At 39.6% G+C, this 27,380-nt stretch overlaps 1 protein-coding gene across 5 annotated transcripts in view; it reads right to left on the reverse strand.

Moving 5' to 3' along the window:
• The window catches only part of MCM10 (minichromosome maintenance 10 replication initiation factor), a 61,150-nt gene that overhangs the window by 18,924 nt on the left and 14,846 nt on the right, over positions 1-27,380 (reverse strand). For 3 of the 5 annotated variants that reach the window (XM_047739538.1, XM_047739533.1, XM_047739534.1), the window contains exons 10-20: positions 26,621-26,820; positions 25,074-25,174; positions 24,292-24,402; positions 24,090-24,207; positions 22,271-22,499; positions 20,827-20,968; positions 20,071-20,189; positions 18,221-18,334; positions 15,711-15,856; positions 6,610-6,652; positions 6,322-6,523 (exon numbers count right to left, since the gene is read on the reverse strand). In XM_047739538.1, the coding sequence (XP_047595494.1) occupies positions 6,440-6,523; positions 6,610-6,652; positions 15,711-15,856; positions 18,221-18,334; positions 20,071-20,189; positions 20,827-20,968; positions 22,271-22,499; positions 24,090-24,207; positions 24,292-24,402; positions 25,074-25,174; positions 26,621-26,820 (1,407 nt within the window). In that variant the 3' untranslated portion in view covers positions 6,322-6,439. Of the gene's footprint in view, positions 1-816; positions 876-6,321; positions 6,524-6,609; positions 6,653-15,710; positions 15,857-18,220; positions 18,335-20,070; positions 20,190-20,826; positions 20,969-22,270; positions 22,500-24,089; positions 24,208-24,291; positions 24,403-25,073; positions 25,175-26,620; positions 26,821-27,380 lie in introns of those variants that run through there. The other 2 variants (XM_047739535.1, XM_047739537.1) reach the window with 2 other exon arrangements.

Here is a 27,380-nt window from a genome sequence, read left to right on the forward strand (position 1 = left end):
TACTTGATACCAACACTTGTTACAGCTATAATCATTAAGACAGCACGGTACTGACATAAGGATTGACACACACTGTATACATATATCATTACTGTAACAAAACTGAGTTCAGAAGTAGACCCCAAAATACAGGATCAACTGATTTTTGATGAAGAAGGAAAAATAATCTAATGGGGGAAGTCTTCATCTTTTCACTGAGTGATGCTGTAAATGAGTGTCCATTCGGAAAACAATGAGCCTCAACCCTTATACTTCATGGCTTATACAACAATTAACTTGAAATGGACCATAGATGGAAGAGTGAAAGCTAGAACTATAATAAAATATTCTACAAGAACATCTTTGTGACAGGTAAAGAAGATAGGCAGTTCTGTTAAGGCAGGTAAAGAAGTTTAGAAGACAAAATGCATGAATTAAAAGTGGATCGTTTGATAAAATGGACTACAAGAAAGTAGAAACCTGCTCTTTGAGACACTGTTAAGAGAAAATGAAAAGGCAAGTTTCACAATGGGAGTAAATATTCATCACACATATATCTGCAAAACACTTGTATCCAGAATATGGGAAGAACACTTTTTAAAAAAATTTATTTTTATTAGTTTCAGAATAAGAATTCAGTGATTTATCAGTTGCATACAACACCCAGTGCTCATTACATCAAGTGTCCTCCTTAATGCCCATCACCCAGTTACCCCATCCCCCCACCCACAGCCCCTCCAGCAGCCCTCAGTTTGTTTCCTAGAGTTCAGTGTCTCTTATGGTTTGCCTCCCTCTCAATTTTCAACTTATTTTATTTTTCCTTCCCTTCCTCTGTGTTAATCTGATTTGTTTTTTGGAGCACTGGGTGTGGTGCAAAAACAATGAATACTGTTACGCTGAAAAGAAATTAAAAAAAAAAAAATAATTAAAAAAAAAATACATGGAAGAATTCCTACTCAACTCAATCAATCAGTAAACAGGTATTTTGCCAAAGAAGATACAGGAATGCCAACAGCACATGAAAAGATGCCAGTATCAACAGTCATGAGAAAAACGTAAATTCGAACTGCGAAGACATACCGCCACACACCTATTAGAATGGTTAAAACTTAAAAAGACTGACAGTATCAAATACTGGTGAAAATGTGGAGCAAACTGAATTCTCATACATTATTAATGGGTGTGTAAAATGGCACGACCCCTTTATTTTTAAAAATTTTTAAAGATTAATTTATTTTTAGAGAGAGAAAGTGCACATGCATGTGCAGGGGGAGGGGCAGAGGGAGAGAAAAAATACCAAGCAGACTCTCTGCTGAGCGCAGAGCCCCACATGGGCTTGATCTTGTGACCCTGAGATCAAACCTGAGCCAAAATCAAGAGTCAGGTACATAACTGATCGAGCCAACTAGGCACCCTAGTGCAACCCCTTTAGAAAATATTTTGGCAGTGTCTTTCTTTCTTTCTTTTTTATTTGAGATTTTATTCATTAGAGAGAGAGCATGAGCAAAGGACTGGGGGAAGGGGCAGAGGAAGAAGCAAATTCCCTGCTGAGCAGGGAGACCCGACGCAGGGCTCAATCCCAGGACCCTGGGATCATGAACTGAGCCCTAGGCAGATGCTTAACCCACTGAGCCACCAGGAACCCCTAGTTTAGCAGTTTCTTATTAAGCTAAACTTACATATAAACATACATCATAGCATTTGACCTGGAAATCCCATTCTTAGGTATTTACCTGAGAACAAAAACACATAGTCACAGAAAGACTTCTACCTGAATATTGGTAGAGATTTTATTCATAACAGCCCCAAACTGAAAATAATCCAACTCAGATGTCCATCAACAGGTTGAATAAATAAATTGTGGGGCATATCCAGCCACTAAAATACTCAACAATAAAAAAAAAAATGGACTACTAATATATGCCACCACACAGATGTATTTTGAAATATGCTGAATGAAGAAAGCCAGATACAAGAGTGTGTTCTGCATGATTCTATTTAAGTGAGACTCACAAGAATGGCAGAAATTATGGGGACAGAACATGGATCTGTGATGGGTGGGGGAAGACAGGGAAAATTGCACAAGCCACTGATGGGATGGAAATGTCCTACATCTTGCTTGTGGTGGTGTCTAGGTTCATCAATATTTTATAGTATCATACAGTTAAAATGTGTGCCTTTTACTGTGTGAAATTTAGGCCTTAATAAAGTTGATTAAGAAAGAGACCAATATTTGCTTACTTTGGCAGCATGTATACTAAAACTAGGAAGAAAAATACCAATAGAGAAGTCTTTGCTCAAGCGTCATTACCACAGCCTTTGTTCCCATCTGAATTTCAACTTACATTTTCAAATCCCTTAATCAATTTCCTAATCTGCAAAATGGGGACACTGTCTATCTGGTCTTGTTTTAGAAAAAATTATATAGTTGCTCATTATTTGTGGATTCCCATAATTGCTAAAATTTATTAGTAACTCCCAAATCAATAATCAATATTTGGGGTGTCTTTTTGGTCATTTATGGATGTGAAGAGCAATGAAAAATATGAGTTGCCCAATGCACACATTCTCAGACAGGGTCAAACAAAGTGACATTCTTGTTTGTTTCAGGCCTCATATTGTAAGCAAATGTCCTTTTTGTTCATGTTTTTCAGACTTTGTGCTTTTTGTGGATGATCTTGCTATTTAAAATGGCCCCAAGCATAATACTTGAAGTGCTGTCTAGTGTTCTTTATTACAAGAAGGCTGTGTGTGCCATCTAGAGAAGATATGTGTGCTAGATAAGCTTCGTTCAGTCATGATGTATAGTGCTGTTCGCTTTGAATTCCATGTTAATATATCAACAATATATATTAAATATGGTGTCTAAACAGAAACACATGTAAAACAAGGTTATGTACGGTTTGTTGACCTAAATTTGATAAGAGGCTCTTAGAAACCTACCCTTATATTCCCTGCTAGGTACAGTGACTCAGTATCTGCTAATTCCATTAGTGATAGCTTTACAAAATATAATTACTGTGAATAACAAAAATAAACTGTACATATATTATTAGCTCTGTCCTTTTCTGAAATGGTTTTGAATTTTTACCATCTTGATTACTGTCATCTGGCTTTTCTACAAAAGGTAAGCCAAGGGGCACCTGGGTGGCTCAGTGGGTTAAGCCTCTGCCTTTGGCTCAGGTCATGGTCTCGGGATCCCGGGATCAAGCCCCACATAAGGTTCTCTGCTCGGTGGGGAGCCTGCTTCCTCCTCTCTTTCTGCCTGCCTCTCTGCCTGCTTGTGATCTCTCTCTCTGTCAAATAAATAAATAAAATCTAAAAAAAAAAAAAAGTCAATATGGTCTGACCTGTGCAGAACACAGCAGGCCATGTTCCCATTTTGATCTACATGGTTTGACACTGTGGTTATACTCTTAGCTTTTTTTTTTTTAAAGATATATTTATTTATTTGAGGGGGGATGGGTTGAGGGGGAGAGGAAGAGAAAGAAGCCTCAAACAGACACCCAGCAGAGCATGGAGCCTGATGTAGCGCTCAATCCCAGGACCCTGAGATCATGACCTAGGCTGAAATCAAGAGCTGGTGTCTCAACCAACTAAGCCACCCAGGTGCCTCTTGGCTTCTTTCAATTTTCAAAAATTTCACAGCTTTTCCACAAACTGCTATTAAGTTAACCAATTTCTTCCAATTTGTGCCTCTCTATTATTTTCCTTAGCTATATCACTGTTTCTTTCTTCACTATTGGTGAATATGGAATTTCATTTTTTGAGCCATCCATCCTTGAGAGCTGTAGTTTCCAAATCTCTACTCATGGGATCAGAGATGTCTATTTTAGTTGTCAAGTAGAGCTCTAATGGGCTGCTATGAATGACATACTTAGGCAAACAGATTTACCCTCTGGACTTAAAAATCCATGTTCTCAGACACATTTAATCCGCAATAAACAATCAAGCTTCCCATATGTCATCAACTTTTACACGACCCAGTTCATGAAATCTCTTCCTGTCCACTTGGCTATGGATCGGTCAACTTGTAATGTTTTTAGAAGTTGAAAACTTTAAAATTTTTAAACTTTCTAAGTTGCCTCTGAGGAACATTCCACACTGATCACTCAAAAGCTCCTTATTTGCTACTCTACATCACTGTTATCTAAATTACTTCAGCCTTCCTTCTGTTGTTTGGAAGAGAAAATATATTTAAACAAAACTCAAGAGAAAGGTGATTAAAAAAAGATAAGCCACCTGTTTCTTCTAAACAAAAAAAGGCAGGGGCAATTGGATGGTCAGTGTGGGTTAAGCTCCTGACTCCTGACTTGGGCTCAGGTCACAGCCTCAGGGTCATGAAATCGAGCCCTGTATCAGGTTCCCAGCTCAGTGGAGAATCTGCTTTAGATTCTCTCCCTCTCCCTCTGGAAACTTGCCCAAGATTGTGTGCGCTCCAAAAAAAAAAAAAAAAAAAAAAAAAAGAAAGAAAGAAAGAAAGAAAGAAAAAGAAAGAAAAAAAGCACAGCACAAACATAATCTGCTGTGACAATCAATCAGAACATCTAAATCAACTTCTTCCCCATGAAATACAAAGTTTCTGTTTGCTAATTTAGGTCACTGCATACTTACTCTGTTTGGATGGCCTATGACCACATGATTACACAATAAGCCCTACATTGCCAATGACAGGTAAGGAAAAACTAAATACACATTTTGGATTTATATAAAAGCATTTAATACACTGATAAAGATAATAGGATTAAAAGACTGATCTCACTGACAAATCATAATTTCAATGCAAACAAGTACGTCCCCGTCTGGCCCACCCACCCCTTCTCATCGCTGATCTACAAAAGCACATAAAGACCTCCAATGAAAGCCCCCAAGATCTAGAGTAACTGAGAAGTAATTCAATGATTTTTAAATTATTACAGTACTTTACAATTCTTATATATGACACACAAGTGAACAGGGACTCCGATGGTACCCCTGGTTCAAAAAGGAATACGTTTCTTTCATGAGAAGGGGATTGCTCAAGGAGCAGCCTGGAGTTCAGGTCCTTGGCAGCCTCTTAGCTGTGACCTTCTTCAAATACATAGCTCTATTTTAAGCTTATGGGATAAACAAATCTACTCTAAATGAGCCATTAAAAATATTGCCATTTTGAGTGCCTTTGGTCCTTATTAAGAATTAATAAACACTTTGTTCTTTTCTTCATTAGTTAAAAGTTAAAACAAACACCTCTTGGGAAGGGAAATCCTCCTAAAAATATAGCTTTTGCAATATAACCTTAGGAGTAACACAAGTGTCAGACACAGCACCTTCTACTCATATTGAGTAGACAGAGTTTGATGAAATTTAAGGCATGTACATGTTTTTTTCTGGCCCCTGAAAATCTAAATCAAGTATCTCCCACAACCAGCTCCTGTAAGTATTGTGTGCTACCATAATACCATCTTGGCAGAAACCTGATCTATTTCTAGCTAGAGTTTAAATCCCAGTGTAATAATAATCCTACCAATTTACTCAATCTTAGGATGATATCACCATTCACTTTGGAAAATCAGGTTGCCTGGCAGAGGAATCTCCTAAACAGCATTTTTGGGGTGCTAATTTGCACATGGTTTGACCTCTAACTCTTCATGTGTATGATAAATTATATCTGCAAATCTCAAACTCCCTGAGTTCTGAGATGTTTGTTTTTCAATCATTGTTCACAGCTTAAATTCTGCATTCATTTTAGTTACAGGTTTTGAAATTTCTTTAAGCCATATTTAAACAAAGTCATACTTTAAAATGATGAGATTTTGGTGTTTCTATTAAATATTGTAAGGGCACAGAGAACCATATAGATATGAATTAAATGTCATGTGAGTCAGTGAATTAATTTGCAAAACAAAAGAGAGGTAAAAATAGAAATGAAAGAAGGAAGCTAGCTTGATGTCAAAATATCAAGATTATGTCAAGGTTGATGAGTGTAATTATTTATATGGGAAAAGTCATATTATCTGAAGAATTTGAGTGCTGAAAGATACACTTCAAGATCATTTACTCCAAGCTTCCTCATTTTCTAGGTAAGAAAACTAAACCCCAGCAGAGGCATTCTTTTGCCTCTGTGTGCCCATATAAATACCAGAATTTTACTCTGAATAAGAAGCAACACTGCACACTCTATACCCAAAATATATAGAAACACAGCTCTCAGTTTACCTTCCAGTTTCTGAGCAAAAAATCTACACGAATGCAGCCATCAATAGCAAGAACATGGAAGACGAAGGTATTCTGATTTACCACCTAAAGGTCAATGTTAAATTTGATATCAAACCAACACAACAGAAAATAAGTAGGCAAAACGTGTAAGCTTAACGAGTATTTGTTTGGACTGTGTCAATCAGGAGTAAACAGAGCCAATATTCTTCCTTTTCCAGAGCCATAAGAAGCCACGTAGGCCATAAGTACCTGTTTGAAGTCAGGACTATTTAAGGCTATTCAGAAATTTGGCATGTTCTTCTCCTCGTGGTAACAGGGTTTCTCCTCCTATCTTTGGTCCTGTTTTTTCCTAGAAAAATGAAAATAGTTTAGTGAGAAATGGGTCAACATTTTTTGCATGGATTACTAAAATTGGTTACCTTGCAAACGACCTACCTTTAGCATTCCGTCTCGTTCCCATTTGAAGAGGCCACAGTTACTGAAAAAGAAAAGGGGATTTACTCAGTAGTGAGCTGGGACGCATAGTCAACAGGGTTCACTGCACTTGCAGGAAGAATATTCCCCATTCAAACAGAAGATGATCAAGGTAACACTCATATTACAGGCTATGCTCTAATGCTACTGAAAATATACACTCCAGTGATTTGAGAAATGGTCTTCAAATCTGTCAAAAGCTAGATACTTCAGAGATGGAACACCCAGTGATAGTATACAGGGTATGCACACAGCAGGTGAAGCTTGGTTTCCCCTGCTGGGCATCGGGAAAAGACTCAGAAGAGGAAGCTAGCCCTCTGATGCCATACAGTCAAAGACTTCTCCCTTCCCCTTTTCTGGAACTAAAAGCTTGTGATAAGAAAGAATTATTCTTCCTCCTGATCTGCCCAATCCTTCTCTTTTCAAACCTAAAGATGTTTACTTCTTATTGTTCAAAGGGCCTAGAGACTCTTATTCTCGTTTTTTAACATGTTATGTGAGTCTGACCCTGAGCAGAGATGTGGCTACTACAGAGAAAGTTTATTTTCCATGATGTTCACTCTGCTGAAACAAACAAAAGAAACTGTTAACTCACTGAAATACGGCTGCCGGCACTCTTGGATTTGAGAGGCTCTAGGGCACAGGGGATTGCCCTACCTGCCTCATCCTTCTTCCTAAAAGTCTAGACTACTCCAGCCCTGAGACTCCGTCTGCATACTAATGGCCTTGGTCCTAAGCCCCTCTACCACCTTCCTTGTCTAGAGACTAGCTCATTATCAATTGAGAGAAATTTTCTAGACTATTGGTAGATCAATGATGAAATTACATATAACAGAAATTCTAGTCAGAGGTCAACAAATTACTACCCATGAGCCAAATCCAGCCTGCTACCTGCTTTTGTAAAGAACGTTTCATTTAAACACAGCATGTCCACTTGTTTCTGTATTACCTATGACTGCTTTTGAGCTATAACACCAAAGCTGAGTAGTTATGAAACTGACCGCCTGGTTCACGAAGCAAAATATGTTTACTATCTGGGTTTTGACAGAAAAAGTTTGTCCTGTTCTGCTCTGGGTCAAGAATTGACAAGAAAAAGTCTAGAAAAGCAGTTGTTACAATAGTCACAGCGCCACCTGGAGGATGGAAAAGCATCTTGCTCTTCAATTTGTGAGTTGTACTTCCTGCTTATTAACGGAATTTTTCTGATACTTAAGTGTTTTACATAAGCTCTTGCTGTTACAATATTTTGGAGAAATCAAATATCAATATACAGATAGATACTTTCAACAATTATAATCAAGATCATAGCAATTTCGCAAACCAACTCCCGACAAGGTAATGAACTAGCATGGCGTCTGGGTCCCCTCCCTAACCCCAATCAAGTTTGGAGACACTTGGAGTGAAGTAGGGGTTCTAGGAAGTAAAGAAAACCTAAAAAACAAACAAGCAAGCAAATAGGTGGTGAGACTATCCTGGTGAGACATTCCTGGGTAGACTGAAGGTGATCTTGAAAGTGCCTCAAATTCCAAAGACTCATATAAATTCTGTCCGTTAAGAATAAGCCAATAAAGTCAGAAATTATTTTAAAAAAGAATAAAAATCAATCCCATATATTTGAAATTTAAACATTACTAACCCTTGGGCCAAACAGGAAATCATCAAAGGCATTAAGAAATCCTTTTTTTTTTTTTTTAATTTATTTATTTAAGTAATCTCTGTACCTAATGTGGGGCCCGAATTTACAACCCCAAGGTTGCATGTTCCTCCAACTGAGCCAGCCAGCCAGACACCCCAAGAAATACTTTTAATTACAGGTCAAACGTTGTGGGAGACACTAAAGCGTAAGTGCTTAGAAGGAAACATGTAGCTTTAAACACATTGATGAAGGAACAAGAAAAGTTAAAAATGAGAAACCTGAGTATAAGCAATTAACTGATGTTGGCAAAAGGATACAGAGCAAACCCCAAAAAACAAGGGCAGAAAGATAAGGACAGAAATCAATAAACAGAAAGAAAGAGAGTTAAAAGATGGTTTTCTGAAAAGAAAAAGAGAATAAAGAGACCTCTGTCAAGGTTCAGCTTAAAAAAGAGAAGAAAAATAATAGCGCAAAATACAGTAAATGTCTATTAATAAAAAATAACAAGAAACAGATTAAAAACAATGAAAGTTTATTAGGAACAACCATACATCAATACATTTAAGAACCTAAATGAAATGATTAAAAGGAAAAAAAAAACTGAAATTGGCAAAAGGGATCATGAAACTGAAATGGTTATCAGGCCACCTCGGACCCTAAAACCTGGGTCTGGGCCTAAGCCCAAATAACTACAGTTGAGATTTATTAAAACCTTAAGAAATAATTAATCGCTATTTAATATAAGTTATTTCCAGAAGCTGCTCAGTTCATTTTATGAGTCTCATATAATCTTTGTTCTAAAACCAGGTAAGGCCTATATAAAAACAAAAAAACAAAATAGGTCTAATTCACTTACAAATATACAGTGGACCCTTGAACAAGATGGGGATAGGGGTACCGCTCCCATGCAGTTAAAAATCCTCACGTAACTTTTGACTCCCCCACAACTTAATTACTAATAGCCTATTGCTGACCAAAGCCTTACTGATAATAGTCAATTAACCCAACTTTGTATATGTATTATATATCGTATTCCTACAATAAAGTAAACTAAAATAACAGTATGGAGTTTCCTCAAAAAATAAAAATTAGAACTACCTTATGACCTAGTAATCCTGCTACTGGGATTACCCAAATAAAATGAAATCACTAATTTGAAAAGATATATGCACCACTGTTTACTGCACCATTATTTACAATAACCAAATTATGGAAGCACACACCTACCCACTCATACACACACACAACGGAATATTACTCGGCCATAAAAAAAGGAATAAGACTGTGCCATTTGCAACAACATGGATGGATCTCGAGGGTGTAACAGTAAGTGAAATACATCAGTTGGAGAAAGGCAAGTACCATATATGGAACTTAAGAAACAAAACAAATGAACAAAGAATAAAAGAGTCAAACAACAACAACAAAAAAACCCAGACTCTTAAATACAGAGAATTGGTGGCTGTCAGAGGGGAGGCTGGTGGGAAGATGGAATGGATAAAGGGGATGTCAGACTAAAAAAAAAAAAAATCAAGGGGGCACCTGGTTGGCTCAGTGGGTTAAGCCTCTGCCTTCGGCTCAGGTTATGATCTCAGATTCCTGGGATGGAGCCCTGCATTGGGCTCTCTGCTCAGCAGGGAGCCTGCTTCCCGCTCTGTCTCTGCCTGCCTCTCTGCCTACTTGTGATCTCTGTCAAATAAATAAATAAAAAAATCTTAAAAAAAAAAAATTAAAAAATAAATCAAGTAGGGTTTATCCAAAGAATGAAAGGAAACTTCTGGGAGTGATGTCACTATCACAAGGTGAGCCATTCCTTTCCTCTCTCCCGCTTTGGTTTACAAGGAAGTAGACATCTATAACCCCTGACCCCCACAAAAAAAAAGCACCTGTGCACAGCATCCAGGTCACCAAGTGTGGATGGGAGCAGGGAGGACAGCAAAGGAGGAGAGTGGTCATGGAAATGGTGGGTCAGCAACGCCCTTTTGGCAGGACGTGGAGGATGAAGGTGCCGAGTGGGGGTCAGCCACCCATTCTGCAGCTTCTACAGCTGCAGGGTCCCCTGAAGGGACCACAGGAAAATATCTCCTTCTTCCTGTCCAGGCATTTGGCTCATGGACTTCTGGGCTCACCCAAATACCCAAATGCTAAGTACACAACTCCCCTGAGTTGGCCACTGCCCCCCCTCATTTTTTTTTTAAGTGCTCACAGCCTAGAGAAACCAAAAACATGTGCTACAGTGCCACCTTCTGGAAAATAAGAAAAATGCTCCTAATTACAGGTTGAACTGTCAGAATCAGAGTGAACAAAACTTAGCCCAAGATAGGTGTTCATTACTACAAATGCAATCACAGAGACACTCTTCAACAGGCACCATGAAAAACCATGGTAATACAGTATTAAAAATAAAAACAAAAACAACCTGACAATTTTCCAGCGAAGGAGCCCAATGAATAGTGCTATCTAACCAATAAAGAATTTAAAACAGCTTTTATGAAGAAATTCAGTGAGCTACAAGAAAACTTAGAAAGGCAACTCGATGGTCTCAAATTAATGAACAGAAGAACTTCACAGAAGAAATTCTAGAAAAGAGACAAACAAATTCTGGAGCAGAACAACTCACTAAATAAGATGAAGACTGCAAAAGAATATGTTGGAAATACAGCAAATCAGATGGAAGAGAGAATTAGTGAATTAGAAGTCAGGAAACTAAAAATGATTCAGGTGGAAGGGGTGAGAGAATGAAGATGTTAAAGATTTTCTTTTTTATTTGATAGAGAGAGAGATCACAAGTAGAGAGGCAGGCAGGCAGAGAGAGAGAGAAGGAAACAGGCTCCCTGCTGAGCAGAGAGCCCAACGTAGGACTTGACCCCAGGACCCTGAGATCATGACCTGAGCCAAAGGCAGAGGCTTTAACCCACTGAGCCACCCAGACGCCCGAGAATGAAGATGTTAAAAAAGAAAAGAAATCCTCTGAGATGCCATATCGAAACAAATCCCAGTGGAAAAGCCGATGTAAGAAGGATGAATATTCCAGAAGGGGAAGAGAGGACAAGAAAGGGGAGTTTATTTAAAGAAGTAATAGCTGAGAACTTCCCAAACCTGGTGAAGGAACTGGATACACAAATATATGAAGCTAGTAGAATACCTTCTTAACTCAATGCAAGAAGACTTCTCCAAGAAATAATTATATCAAAGCTGTCAAAAGTCAATGATAAAGAAAAAATCTGAAAGATAACTGGGGGGAAAAAAAAGATAGCAACCTACAAAGTATCCAGCTATCAGATTTCTCAGCAGAAACTCTACAGACCAGGAGAGAGTAGAATGAATGACATATGAAAAATATTCAAAGATTAAAAATTGCCAGCCAACAATACTCTATTCTGCAAAGTTATCCTTTAGATGGGAAGGAGAAATAAAGACTTTCCCAGACAAACAAAAGCTGAGGACATCACCACTACCAGACCTGCCTTATAATAAGAAATGCTAAAAGCTCTTGGAGCTGAAAAAAAAAAGAAATACACAAAACTCTGATTAAGGTGATAGAATTAGAAAACTGTTAACCCTTAACTAGAATAGCATATTAAACTCTTAATTACAGTATAAAGATCCAAGGAAAAGAGAATTAAAGTATGGCTACTACTTGGAGATGACATCGCAGCAAAAGGAAGTAATTTGTGTCATAAAATATAAAAGGGGAAGAGAAAAAAGATGAATCCTTTATAGGTGAAGACAAATTGCTGACACCAGAGAAAAGATTATTTTACCAAAAATATGTTTTATGTGAACCTCATGGTCACCACAGGCAAAGATCTAGAGAAGAGACACAAAATATAAAAGGTGGGGAGACTGAACAAATCACCATGGAAAACCACCAACTTATAAAAGTAGGCAGAAACAAGGAAAAAGAAACAATGGGGAGACCAAACAACCAGAAGACAAAAGATAAAATAGCAGTAGTAAATCCTTACCCATCATAATCACCCTAAATTTAAATGGATTTAATCCATCAGTCAAAAGGCACAGAGTGGCTGGATGGACAGAAAACGACCCAACCATATGCTGCTTAAAGGGGCACGTCTCAGCTCTAACAACATACAAAGTTTAAAGTGAAGGGATAGAATATCTATTAATAAATTAGAAACCTCTCAAATAATCTAATTTTATACTCAAGGAACTAAAAAAAAAGAAAAAAGAAGTAAGCCCATATTTAGTGGCCGAAGGAGGGAAATAATAAAGATCAGAAAAAGAGACCAGAAAAACAGAAAAGAGGGGCATCTGGGTGGCTCAGCGGGTTAAGCCTCTGCCTTCAGCTCAGGTCATGATCCCAGGGTCCTGGGATCAAGCCCCACATTGGGTTCTCTGCTCTGCGGGGAGCCTGCTTCCCCCTCTCTCTCTGCCTGCCTCTCTGCCTACTTGTGATCTCTGTCAAATAAATAAATAAATAAATAAAATCTTAAAAAAAAAAAAAATAAAAACAGAAAAGAAAGCGAGCCTAAGACCTGGTTCCTTGAAAAAAATAAACAAAATTGACACCTTTAGCTAGACTAAGAAAAAGAGAAGATTCAAAATTAGAAATCAAAGAGGAGACATTACAACTGATACTACAGAAATACACAGAATCATCAGAGATGACTATGAAAGATTATATGCCAACAAATTACATAACCTAGAAGAAATGGATAAATTTCTAGAAACCTACAACCTAAGACAGAATCAAAAAGAAACCAAAAATTTGAACAGACCAATAATGAATAAACCAGCATCATTTTGATTCCAAAGCCAGAGAAGGAGGGGCGCCTGGGTGGCTCAGTGGGTTAAAGCCTCTGCCTTGGGCTCAGTTCATGATCCCAGGGTCCTAGGATCGAGCCCCACATCGGGCTCTCCGATCAGCAGGAAGCCTGCTTCCTCCTCTCTCTCTGCCTGCTTGTGATCTCTGTCTGTCAAATAAATAAATCTTTAAAAAAAAAAGAAAAAAAGGATTATACACCATGACCAAGTGGGATTTATCCCTGGGATACAAGGATGATTCAACATACACAAATCAATAAATTTAATATATCACATCAATAAAATGAAAGATACAAAATATCACATGATCATCTCAATGATCAATTATGTTCCTTTACACTCAGGATACACTCAAAAACAATAAAACGTTTAGTAATAAATTTAACCAAGAAAGTGAATGGAAATCTATGAGACTTTTCTGAAAGAAACTGAAGACACCTATGAACGGAAAGACACCCCAGTCAGTCCATGGATGTAAAAAAATTAATATTGTTATAATGGCCAAACTACCCAAAGCAATCTGTAGATATTCAATGCAATCCCCATCAAAATAACAAAGGCATTCTTTAAAAGAAGAAGAAGAAGAAGAAAAAGAAGAAACAGCTCTAAAATTTCTATGGACTCAGAGTAGACCCTGAATAGCCAAAGCAATGTTGGGGAAAAAAAACCAAACTGGAGGCATCATGCTTCTAGATTTCAAACTATACCACAAAGCCCCAGTAATAAAAACAGGATGATAATGGCACAAAAACAGATATACCGACCAGTAGGAACAGAATAGAAGGCCCAGATTTAAAGCCCGGTATATGTGGTCAACTAATATTTCAACTAATGCTCTGCAAGGGAGTCAAGAATATCCAATGGGTAGGGGTGCCTGAATGGCTCAGTGGGTTAAGCCTCTGCCTTTGGCTCAGGTCATGATCTCAGGGTCCTAGGATCGATCTGTGTTGGGCTCTTCTCAGCAGGGAACCTGCTTCCCCCTCTCTTTCTGCCTGCTTCTCTGCCTACTTGTGATCTCTCTCTCTCTCTCTGTCCAAAAAAAAAAGAAAAAAAGAGTACCCAATGGGGAAGGATAGTCTCTTCAACAAACAGTGCTGGGAAAACTGGAGAAATACACACAGAACAAGGAAATCGGACTATTATCTCACATCCCTCACAAAAATTAACTTAAAATGGATGAAACACTTACATATAAGACCTGAAACCATAAAACTCCTCGAAGGAAATGTAGGGAAAAAGCTCATCGATATTGGTCTTAGCCCTGATTTTTTGAACACAATGCCAAAGGCTCAGGCAAAAAAAGCAAAATACAACAGATGGGATTACATCAAATTCAAAAGCTTCTGCACATCAAAATTAACAAGTAACAAAGTGAAAAAACAACCTACAGAACAGGAGAAAATTTTGCCAGCCATCTATCAGACAAGGGGTTTATATTCAAAATAAAGAAGTTTGTCAACTTACTAACACATTGATAAGCTAAAGGATAAGATCATACAACGAAGAGAAGTTACCTACCCACAATCATAGTAAACTGGAAATAAAAAGGACTTTCCTTAAGTTGGTAAGGGTTATACTTGGAGGAGAAATTTGTGAAGGATACATTCACTTTAAAATAAAGTTCAAGAAATGGAAATAGGAGGTCTGACCAGCCCTATCAGTAAAGACAAAAAATAGAGGGTGTAAGGATGGGAACAAAACAGGTAAAATTGTCTTTATTTGCAAATGATAATTATGTAGAGAAATCAACAAATTGCTGGCATAAGAGTCTGATAAGCTTGTCAGAGGCAAGTTCACCATATAAAAAATTAATAATATTTCTCTGCACCGACAATAAGCAACTAAAAAATACACTAGAAAGTAAGTTGCCACTCACAGTATCAACAAAAGTGATGGCACATCTAAGAATTAAGAATATTCAACATTGCTGTGGAGATAATTTTAAAAATTTATAAAAGCCATAGAGGATGGGATGAATAAATGGAAAGATACTCCAGAATCTTAAAAAGGGATGATTTCATATATAAAAGTCATTAGTCCCCACAAAATTGTTTTTTTCATGTAATGTGATCTTAATTCTACTTCTGAGTGGCATACAACTTAGTCCCTAGACTAGTGCTCTGAGAACAACTAGAAAACCTGAATGAAATGAATATCCTAAAGGGAGTATTGACCACTGTGGGAGAACCCCAATCTCCATGGGGGTCCACAGTTCCACAGGTGGCCCTCCACCAGGACAAGACCCAGGCTCTCAGCTCCCCTCCTGGCCTAGAGTCCGAGAAACCTCCCAGGGCAAAAACGGCTACAGAAGTTAGCTCATAGCTCTAAGGTTCTACCCTGGTTCTGGTTCCCTACTTCTTGTCCCAGCAATTCCAGGACCTTCAGAGAACTGATTTCTGTCTTTCATTCAACACATTTGTAAGGACCCCCTATGGGCTAGGCACTATACTAAGTATTGGGGGTAAAGCATTGAAGAGTTCAGGATCCCTTCCCTCCATGAGCTTTTAGGGATGGCCTGAAGCTGTAAGAGGCATGGAAATAAGGCCTGACCTTAAAACAGATTGTCCAACATTCTAGCAGAACGGCATAACATGGGAACTGAAAAGAGGATTTAAGAATGCCAGGCGAGATATCCTACCTGCAGTGTTTTTTGGGGAGCCTATCCAGGGAGATGCTTCTGTTTCCACAGGGACACTTGAAAAACCTCTTTAGGCCGTCATGCCAGTGGTAGTCATGCTGCTCACTGACGCAGGTCTCCAAAGGCTTGAAGTGGGTATAGGCACACTGCATAAAACCAACAGGAGGGCACATCTGTCAAGAGCCTCGACGGAGAAACTGGCTAGCTGCTAAGAGGGCAATCTGTTCCATGAGGACTTCTGTTTTCTCTCCACTGCTCAGGCAGCTGTGAGCAGACCAACCATCTTATCTACTAGCTGCAGCGATTTCTTCAGTCTCGCACACTGATGCCACTTTTTCTTATGTTTGCCACAACTTTTGGTCAGGCATGAAGTACACAATAACTTTCTGTAACATCAAAACAAAAGCACCAGAAACCTTTTGATAGCTTCATCAGGTCTGTCCTAAATTTACTGCCGTCGCTTCGTGATAGGACATGGACACTGGAGCCTCTTCACTAGACCTTTTATTTTCTCTTAAAAAGCCTCAGAATAGGATGTAAGCTTATTACTACTCCTATTTCATAAGCAGCAGAACCAAGCAGAGATATTAATAATTCACTTGTAATTTTGGGGCTGCCTGGGTGGCTCAGTGGGTTAAGCCTCTCCCTTTAGCTCAGGTCCTGATCTCAGGGTTCTGGGATCAAGTCCCACATCGGGCTCTCTACTAGGTGGGGAGCCTGCCTCCTCCTCTCTCTCTTTCTCTACTTGTGATCTCTCTGTCAAATAAATAAAATCTTTAAAAAAAAAAAAAATCACTTGTAATTTTGATCCTCAAAAGGACTGAAAAGTATAGGAAACAATAAGCAGCATCCAGTCTAAGAAACAAAACTCCCTAGCACTCCTGAAGCCCTCCCTCCCTGCACCCCCTTCCAGGCCCTGCTCCCCCCGCACCCCAAGGGTAATCACTACCCTCCTTTCTAGCAGCAGAGATTCATTTGACTGTTTTGAATTTTGCATAAATGGAATCGTATGACAGAAAGAAAGAAAAGAAAGAAAGAGGGAGAGAGAGATAGGGAGGGAGGAAGGAAAAAAGAAGGAAAGAAAGAAATGATGGGTGAACACTGAAAGAGCTGCTGGGACAGAGCACCGTGGTTTCTGGTAATGAGAGTCTAGGTAAGTAACTTTTAGTTCTGGCAGCCTCAGAAAGTACAGAACAGAGTGGTATGCCAGCTGTGGTAGGCAAAACAGTCCCCCACACCCCCAGAACATACACACCCTGCGCCCTAGAACCTATGAGCATGTGAGGCTACATGGCAAAGGGGGACCAGAGTTGTTACTTGATCTTAAAATTGGGAAATGATCCTGGATTGGGTGGGCCCAATGGAATCATAAGGGCCCAGAGGATGTGAGAAGAGGGCTCGGCCTGCCATGGCTGGCTCTGAAGATGGAGGAAGGAGCTGCAAACCAAAGAATATGTGTGGGATTGAGAAGCAGGGAAAGGGAAGGAAATGGATTCTACCCTAGAGCCTCCAGAAGGAAGATAGTCCTGCCAGACCTGGATTTTAGTCTCGTGAGACCCACAGAGATTTCTGGCCTATTGAAGTGCAAGATAATAAAGTTGTGTTTAAACTATCGAGGTGGTAATTATTTGTCTGAGCAGCAATGGGAAATTAACACACCAGGTATACCCTTAGGTTTGCTGTTTTGTCAAAGTACAAGCTGTTATCTCAGAAAAAACGTTTACTTATTCTGAATTTTCTCAAGGAATCCCTACCTTTTGGTGACAGCTGGTTCAGGGCCATCCCCTAAATGTAAAGGAGAATGTTGAGGTTTGAAAAGGAATAAAGACTGAGAAAATGGTACTTGGTAAGCTAAGCCTCTTCCTCCTCTCTCTCACATGTGCTTATGAGGAGGATGAGTCAGGCAGGATAAAATGAGTGGTAATGGAAGGATACGGTTCTGCAAGAAATATTTTTTGGTCCTATTTTATCAGTGTTCAAGGATGGAGGGTATATCATCTTCTAATAGACTTAGTGTAAAAATTCTGCAAACATAGAAAATAATGCAATTTATCCTTTGCCTTGAGATTCAATTTAGCAGGTTAAGCCCTGAGTAGAAAGGGTTAATAGTAATTGGTCTTAACAGGTGATGCCAAAGGAAATCATTCAACTGATGTCCCAGGACTGTGAGCTGTGGACCGAGGGTGTGCTAGAAACTTGAGAAGCATAGGTCAGAAGAACTTGGACAAGTTCCAATAGACAAGGCTCGTCTGCAGAATCAGGAGCTGTGGTCAAATCAGAGGAGAATCTCACCACCAACATTCTGCCACCAGAGCTTGGAGGCCAAGTGGGCAGGCAGCCAGGTCCTTGGCTGTCATGAGCAGCTTGCTTTCCAGCATAAATAAATGACCTGTGCAGGACTGCAATCACGAGACATGGCCCCATATCCCATATATCTCCGTGTCCCGCTGAGTCACTAGAGGTCACAACAGCTCCAAACAGAGCCCAGGGTTAGAAGCATCTCCACTCACCGTCTTGCATGTCACTACTCGACATTTCACCTCTCTGATGCTTCTCATCTTTTCTTCCATCTGTTCTTTTTTCACCAATGGCTCAAAATAGCGTTCCTGCAGCTCAGCCTCAGCCTGCAACGACAAGGCATACAAAAGACCTTGCACCAAATCCAAAATGTATTCAGGTACCAATTCAATAATCATAATAAAAACCACCGAAGAGACAAGCTATTATGAGGACACCTGATAAGAGCTCAAGAAACTGCAAACCAAAAGATGATCATAAGTAGACATAAGTTCTTATTTTTCCAAAAACAAGTATGAAAGCATCTGGAGATTTTTAAAATACCAAATACAAACTGAAAATACTAACATTATTAACAGCGTCATCGCGTCAAGAGTGTGCACCAGAAGGAAATTATTTCTCCTATGCCAATACAGACTCAAGCCAAGGAAGGTATTCATTGCCTCCCCACGCATGACAGCCCAGTCTATTCCATACTATCTGCCAGACCAAGCACCTGGCAGGAGCAATCCTTGATTGTTTGGAACAACAGAGAGTAGGTGTGAGGGCAGAGAGAGACTGACAGCTGAAGGTGGTCACAGCTCAGGAGCAAGAACCGCTGCACAAGGCCCGAGGTGTCTGGTGGCCACAGAGGCCAGGAGCTCAGCTCTACAGCCTCTCAAGGTTGGCCCCAGCTTCTCTCCTGGCCACGTTTCAGGTCTGGTAGAATGGTGGGATACACAGCTGTCTCATTAGTCAGTAGTTTATCAGAAGAGCAGAGCACTCAGTGCACTACAACTAAATAGGGACAGTACTGCCCCCATTGAAACATTGTGAAAATTGGTGGGAGCACTTTTTTTGGGTCATCCCAACAACTGTTACCCCTGCTACTCGCAGAGACGGGGAGGCTGCACCCTCAAGGCACGGAACAGTCCCTCCATATGAAAGGATTCTTCTGACTGTTCTAGAAGTCATCCACCCATGTGGATGAAAAACCCAATTATAACCCTCAAACCTAACTGCTTTATATACAACCCTGTAATATTTGTGCATGGTTCAAATATACATTGAATATATCAAGAGTACAACTAGGCAACTCCTGTGTATATGGAAGGACAACTGTAGTTTGGTGTCTTCAAAAGTTCCTTGGATTATTCGCAGTTTAAAAAAAAAAAAATCACACTGTCAAAGAAACAGACGCATGGTATTTAAGTCACCAAAAAAAAAAACACACCTAAGGAGACTTCATTTCCATTGTCTCATTTACATTTATAATATTCATTATTACTTCTAGGATAGTTATGCCTACATATTAACATAATCAACTATATACCTTTAATATAAGTATTTTCCTTCCTTCTTCTTTACATTACACATAGGATATTCTTGAAATTTATAGTTAGGTTAATTTATATTACCCAAGAATCTTATTTCAGGGTAATAAGGGAGCAATCCGAAATACACGGCTTTGTGAGCAACTACCCCCAACGGGTTGGTAACTGACTTACAGTATTTAAAAATCACAATATAAAAATACATGAATGGGGAAAAAAATCCCTCCCCATATAGCAGGACAGAAAAGAACAGCTATAGTGGTGAACTGCTTAAACATCAAAGCAAAGCCATAATTATGAGGCAACATTTTTTATAACATTGAGGTCCATTAAAATAATGATAAATGATATTCTTCAATTCAAGGACAGAGGCAAAGCTAAATTCAATCAGAAACATTCCTGTTCTTCAAAGTTAACTCAGACATATAATACATCTCGGTTGAGGTCGAAGAAATAGATTCTTAGTCTCACAACAAAGTGCCTTGAGTCTGGAAGGTATCTCTATCATTTCTGACCTTTTGAGCTTTTACCTCTTTAAGTATCCCTGTGTGCTTCGATTTTGCTTTTAGAATTTTCTGAAATTCCTCAGATTCCATGTAGGCAAGTTGTTCTCTCCTTTTTTTCCTGGCAGGCTCTAATTCATCTTCAGCTAGAGCAGAAAGGAAACACAGTAGCTGTCACAGTGGAATTTCAGAAAGCCAGGCAGCCTCATGAACTCAGTTTCCTCTAGTTCTCTCCATCTCTGCCAATCAGGCCCCTCAAACTTCATTTACCCCACTAGGTACCAGCAGAGGAAAACTCTTCAGGAGTGAACTGAGAAGTAAGGTCTAGAATATGGGGGATGGCAGATTTGACCACTGGATCAGAATCTCTTTCACCTTAAGATAGGAGTGGACTATGATGATAGGTAACATCAAAAAAAGTCTTTTTAAATAAATTGATGGTAAAGTATTACTGCCAGCTTCAGAGTTTTCAAAGTAAAAATGATAATTTGCAAACAAAGAAATTCCACTGCTTTCAAAGTAAATCTTTACCTAATATATCTGTGTAAAGATCCATGAGTAATCTTTTTCTCAAGTTTTTAGATTATGCATAATTTCATTTCAATTTAATGTGCTTATAGAAAACGGTCCATTCCAGTTTGTAGAGATTCTACTTAGGTATCGTACAGAGAGGCCACTTTAAGTAAAACAATGACTTCCGGTATCAGGGATGGTGATTATGGTTTGGAACATCTCCTCACAGATGGTGGCCTTTCCCACTACTAACTCTGAAATCCCCAGTACCTTGTGGAGAAAAGGTGTTCTTTTCTACACGTTCCTTTACTTCCAGGACATCCTGGGGGTCCTTTTGCTTCTTTTTAATGCTGTTTGGGTCTGTTTTTGTAAGAATCTGGCCTCTTGCCCTTAATTTGGTTATAGCAGCTAACTAGGAAAAAAAGATAAAAATCTTAATTACGAGTCAGGTATCTGTCGCCCAATGTCCCTTTTCTAGTTATTAATCCAGTGAATTCTGCTTTCAAATACAAATCAGCAAAATATACCTTCTTTTTGCCTAACATTATTAACCCAGTTATTAAAATTTTAAAGCATGGAGACAGGTCTATAAGCTAATAAAATTTCAGTTTATTTAAATATTAAGCTAAACATCACTTATACTGTGGGCTTCAGGACCCACAGAGGAATCACATAAACACTGTGGAAATTTGTTTTACAATTAAACAGAATGAGGATAGGGTCCTAGCTCTGCCATTTATTAGTTTGTAACCTTACACAAATTACTTAATTTTTCAGCCTCAGGTTCTACATTTATAAAACGGAGATGATAGTGTTTACTAGATTGCGCAGATGAAATGAGAGAATGCAAAGCACAAACCTATACAAACAACATGTATGTCTATATCATGGGTACATGTGCAATTATTCTGTTTTACAGTTTATTTGTTCAGTAATCTCTATACCCGACAGGGGGTTCAAACTCATTACCCCGAGATCACATGTGCACTTGTTATCACTATCATTACTGCAGGTGCAGCTTTGGCTTATAACAGGCCTTTGCCCTTTACGTGGTGCAGCGGCTAACTAGAACAAAGAGAAGACAGGCTCTAATTAGGGCTCAGAGTGGCTGAGGAAGAGGAGAGGGGGCTTCTGAGCACTCCCAGCTTCCATGTCAATCAAAGTAATTTAGCTCCTGTGTAAGACTTCTTTTATTTATTTTAAAAGATGTGACAGAGGGAGACACAGCAAGAGAGGGAACACAAATCGGGGAGTGGGAGAGAGAGAATCAGGCTTTCCGCCAAGCAGGGAGCCCAATGTGGGGCTGGATCCCAGGACCCTGAGATCATGACCTGAGCCAAAAATAGACATTTAAAGACTGAGCCACCCAGATACCACAAGACTTTATTTTGTAAGATTTCTTTTAAAGAAGGATTCTTTAAACAACCACTTTACAATCTTGCCTTAACAAGTTCCAGAATTTGTCTCCTTTGGGCTAGCCAGCATTTAGGCAATCTCCCTCAGCCTCACAAGGAACAGTGTTGAGAACAGATAACATGCTTGGATTAAATCAATGTTGATACCATTATCACTTGAAATTCCTTTGACTCTAATTATCATGGTCAAGAAACAGCTGTTACTGTCTGTCTTTCCTGATCATAGATACAAAAAGTTTGCAACTCCAGCTATGTCCTACAGGATGCAAATTCAAATGTTGAAAATAGATGCCACTTACCTTTTTGGCTTCCGCTAAAGCACTCAGTTTTGGTCTTGGTGGTGGTGACTCATCAAAAAAGAGAACATCATCTCCTTCTGAGATGCCTCGCCCAAGCTTGGGCATCTGTGTAGCTGGTGTTCCTTCCAGGCTGGGCAACGCAACCCCCATTTGCAAAGACTGAGAAGGGGCCCGTTGAGAGGAGGGTGGCACAGCTGGGCTCTTGACCCCACTTGAGCTTTGGAGAAATCTTTAAAGAAATACACAGCCACAGATATGCAGACTGGGACACTGTAGGCTAGGCCACCAGCTGATAAGTAATCATTAGTAAAGTAGCTGCCACTTCTTGGTCAAGAATTCAGATTAGCACACACTGAGAACATGCTGGCTTTACTAACTCTGGTTAACAGATTATTCATTGATAAGTTCTCATTTCACCAGTTTAGAACTGATTACTATTTTTGCTAACTGGCTTTCTAGTGGGTGCCTCTCTATAGAACACAGCCCTGAAGGTGAGATGTGGGCTGTCTTCCTAGCTCTCTGGTTAGCTGGGACCTTCAGGAACTCATGGAATTTCTCTATATTTTAGTTTACTGGGAAGAGATAACACAGGATACATCTGAAAGTCCTTCACAGAAAGAACCTATAATTTGCATGGTGATTAATTTGGTAAATAGTCTTAAAGTCTAAAAGGCTATTGAAAAACAACAGTTGCCACAAACTATGCAGTCTAGAACTCTCATTTAATAAATGAAGAAATTAAGGCCCAACACTCTATTGCTTGTGACAGGCTGAGGTCTAGCACTGGGTAATCCCAGGCCAGGATTGTTTTCACTACCACATGCCCACTCCTGTAACCTCCCTGTGAGACCCCAACCAAAGAGATGTTTTATTTGGCTAGTAAAATTCTGAAAAACTTCCAACTGTAATACCTTCAAATGAGCAGGTGACCCCTATTTCACACAAGGCCACAACTCCATGTATTACTATTTACATCATCTGTAGTCACATGAAGAATACCTCTAGAGATATTCCATCAGCACCTCAAACTCACCTGCCTGAGGCCAAATCTATGCTCTGGACTTTTCCAAAGAGTTTTCTGGTGACATAAAGTTGACTTTCTTGTTTATTGACCATCTATCTTTCAGTGGCCCAGATTTGGGATAACTGTTTTAATGGGGGCAGAACAGGTGAGTCCAAACATGACTCCATCACCAACCAGTTCTCTGGCGCTCAGTTACATGACTCATAAAACAAGGATAACAGCCCCTCACAGATTACGTGAAGGCCTGAGTGAGACACTGTCTTTATGCGGTGCACGTCTTCATACACATGACACGTCTGTAGACTGTTACTCTTATCACTATCCTGGTAACTTGAGTGCAAGAATCTTTGATTCCTCTACCTTCTGCACTATTTTTCACTTGTTTCTGCTTCTAAAATGACTCTCCACTTTCAGTACCTCATTTTTACCGTCTACCTGAACAACTGCAAATTACTGGCTTAGCCTGTAATTTACAAATGAAATGTGGTAGAACTAAGAAATGAGAGGAAACAGGTCAACATGCGCTTTCCCCTTTTCCAAAACCCTCTTCGAGGGTTCCTTCTTTCTCTTCTTCCCTGGGGTGTTAATTACTGTAACCTATCCCACCTGGTCTCAGGTTCGATAGTCAGAAACACTGAACTCGAAAGGCTATCTTCTTAGGTTAAGTTAAAATTACTTTTGAACTTTCAAAGTTAAAATGGTAGCCAACCCAAAATCTAAAGCCACATTTTGGAAACCCATTAAGACATTCTGAGGATCCCTGAGATGTAAATATGGAATATTAGTTATTCTTACTGTTTCTGTATTTCTTCTGACCTCTTTTTCCTCATCTCCAGCATGTGCTGCTTCTGCTGCTTCAAGAGGGCTGATGCTGAGACAGACTGGAAAGCAGGTTTCGAGCTCCCCATCACCCCTGAAACACAAGCCACAGACTGAGTGGCTCCAAGGCGCCAGGAGAGCACAGACGTGGGGCTAGAGCAGGGACAGCTGACTCTACCTGATAACCTGGTTTTGGCTAAATGTTGTTTTAAGTTTCTGGCTCCAAATGTAGGCAAGTCCATCAGTTCCCTGAATTCCTCAGAGCAAGAAAAGCTCTTCTGGGGTATTCCTGGAATATACAAACATCAGCTTTAGAGGATTCAAAGTTCTGGCAGTTTGAGATTATGTGACATCACTTTTAAAACTCTGCATTCACAACTTAGTCATTTGTAAATGCAGTAGATGGAATGCCAAGAAAAAAAAAGAATTCTTAGCCTCTAGTAGACTAGTAGGACTGCAAAGGTGTGACAAATAGTTCTTATTTCAAGTGATGATTAGAACACCAGTATCTGTATGGTCATTTCCTACACTACATCCGGAACGTTCACTATGGGGAGGGTATGTCCTAGGCCCTCAACACTGTTAGGAACAAAGTCCCCAGTGAAAAGGGCAGAGATGCCATTCTTTGACTTACACCTTTTTTAATGAGAAGGTAACTGATGAGTATCACCAGGAACCAGATACTACCAATTTTAATACTGGCCATTAAGAGTTAGAGCGGATACATCAAGAAAATCTACAAAGCATCTACTCAAAGACTCAGCCATGATTAATATGCTGTTTTTCCTTAAGATGCTGCAAAGCAAGGCTGATTGTTTCAGCTTAGGCCACATCACTCACTAGCTATAGTGATGAGTGGATATTTATAACTTAGGGCATGAATAACTGTGACCATTTTCAATCCTAAAGACCACATATTTAATCTGCAGAAAGAAATACAGTATCAAGAAACAAAGTTACCAAGTTTTTGTTGGGTTTCCTGAATGATCAAGTCTGCCCCCTTAACGACCAGATCAGTCAGAGTGGTTTGAATCTTCTTTTTAGGAGCAACAGCAGCTGCACTGGAATGACAAGAGTCACCCCCCAAAAGGAAAGTCACTAAAATTCAATGCTCTGATGAGGTAAAGGCACAGAAGTATTCATTTATTACAAACTATCAAAGTTTCTCAAAGCATTATATAAGAACTGTCTTAACACCACAATCCTACAGCATAGCTGGTGAATGCATTATGTCAGGCAACCTGCAAATTTGCTGGAGGCCATTCTGGAAAAGCAAGATGGCAAAAGAAATTAAAAAAATATGACACCACTTTGATCAAGTGGTCTGGAATTTATCTTAAAGAAATTAAGGAATAGGTAAAAACTTAGGATATTAATGGGCTGAAATATTGTTTGCAATGTTAAAAGTTAGAAGCACCATTAATATTTATCCACTAAGCATTATGGGAATGGTTTTATCACACAGCCATGTAAAAGACTATGTGGCCACTAAAATTAATGCTGTAAGTGCATATTCAATAAGGAAAGTATTAATTATTTTATGGGGGCAGGGAAGTTGCAAAGTATAGGTCCAGTATTATCTCCCTTTATTTACTGGAATTTTATACACATGGTAAAAAAACATCTAGAAGCATATACAGCTCTGTGTGTGTGTGTGTGTATGCATGTGTTCACAGATAGCAAGGAACTAATGATTATCTCAGTAGCAGAATTACACCTAGTTTTTATCATCTCCTTTTGGCTGAACTGCATATATACAGATACATTCTTATAATGTAGGACTATTGGTTTCTGCAGTTTGGAAAAATATAGACATTACTTTAAATCTTAAAAATGTGTTTGATATAACAAGTCAGGTAGGAGGTGAGAGTCTTCTTGCCCAATTTCTGTTTGCCTGGGAACAAACTATTTTGTTCTTGGACCAGGGGTAGCTCCTTTGAGACAGGTTCCCACCGGTCATGTCCTCAGATATGCTTTCTACCCTACAGTGGCAAGGCCATTGATCTTTGGGGACTCTATGGAGGGCCTGAGATCCCCAGAACACGGCCATGAATGTGTGACTCAACAGCATTCCACTCTATTTAAGGCTTTACTGCTATTAATTCAGAGTTAAATTGGTTTCCAAGAGATCTGCCACCTCACTGTAATAGTCAGGAAGGGAATGACTTAATGGACGCTAACACTGGAATTAACATACTTTTAATGGCCATACAATCAGACCTGACAATGTTGTACTACTTACTTTAGTAGCAAAATAAGAAGTGTGGGCTGTGTTAAAGACCATCATGATAAAACTTAACTAATATCTGCCCCGCCCCCCGTGTTTTCCTCTCTACCTGGAAATAAAGGAGGTCCTTGTCTACCTTGTTCTAGCCCATGAATTTATGAAAGATAAAACCTGTACAAGTCTTCTAGGACCATTACAGAAAAGTACAACCATTGGGTTTATTCTCACAAGTAGGGTAGCAAGATCTCTATCCTGAAAGATTCCCCAGAGAATGTCTTACATTGAGGCTGCATACGATGCAGAAGAAACCCCTCCATAGTAGAAACCATCCTGACACAGCCGTTCTCGTAGGCTGGTGCCTTTGCGGGCAAACTTCTTTGGAATTCGTCCTCCAGAGAAGGTGGACTGTAGGTCGGCTCGCCTGGCACTGACCTTCTTGTATTGGGCTTGGATGTGATACTGACAGTACTCACAGTCGTTCTGCAAAAGGAAGAGCAGCTGTCTCAGGGCTAGGGCGACACATCAGGGAACAGTGTCAATAAACACTATTCCTGGGACGCCTGGGTGGCTCAGTTGGTTAAGCCGCTGCTTTCGGCTCAGGTCATGATCCCAGCGTCCTGGGATCGAGTCCCATATCGGGCTCCTTGCTCGGCAGGGAGCCTGCTTCTCCCTCTCTCTCTGCCTGCCTCTCTGCCTACTTGTGATCTCTCCCTCTCTCTCTCTCTGACAAATAAATGAATAAAATCTTTAAATAAATAAATAAATAAATAAACAAACACTATTCCTGGGGTGCCTGGGTGGCTCAGTGGGTTAAGCCTCTGCCTTCAGCTCAGGTCGTGATCCCGGGGTCCTGGGATCAAGCCCCGCATCAGGCTCTCTGCTCAGCAGGGAGCCTGCTTCCCCCCATCTCTCTCTGCCTACCTCTCTGCCTACCTGTGATCTCTCTCAAATAAATAAATAAAACCTTAAAAAAAAAAACAAACACTATTCCTTTCTCCCTGCTTCAGGGGCACTAATGAGTGTACAGCTATGCAGCAACT

This window comes from Lutra lutra, chromosome 8 (assembly GCF_902655055.1).
Source record: "Lutra lutra chromosome 8, mLutLut1.2, whole genome shotgun sequence".
Classification (NCBI taxonomy): Eukaryota; Metazoa; Chordata; class Mammalia; order Carnivora; family Mustelidae; genus Lutra; species Lutra lutra.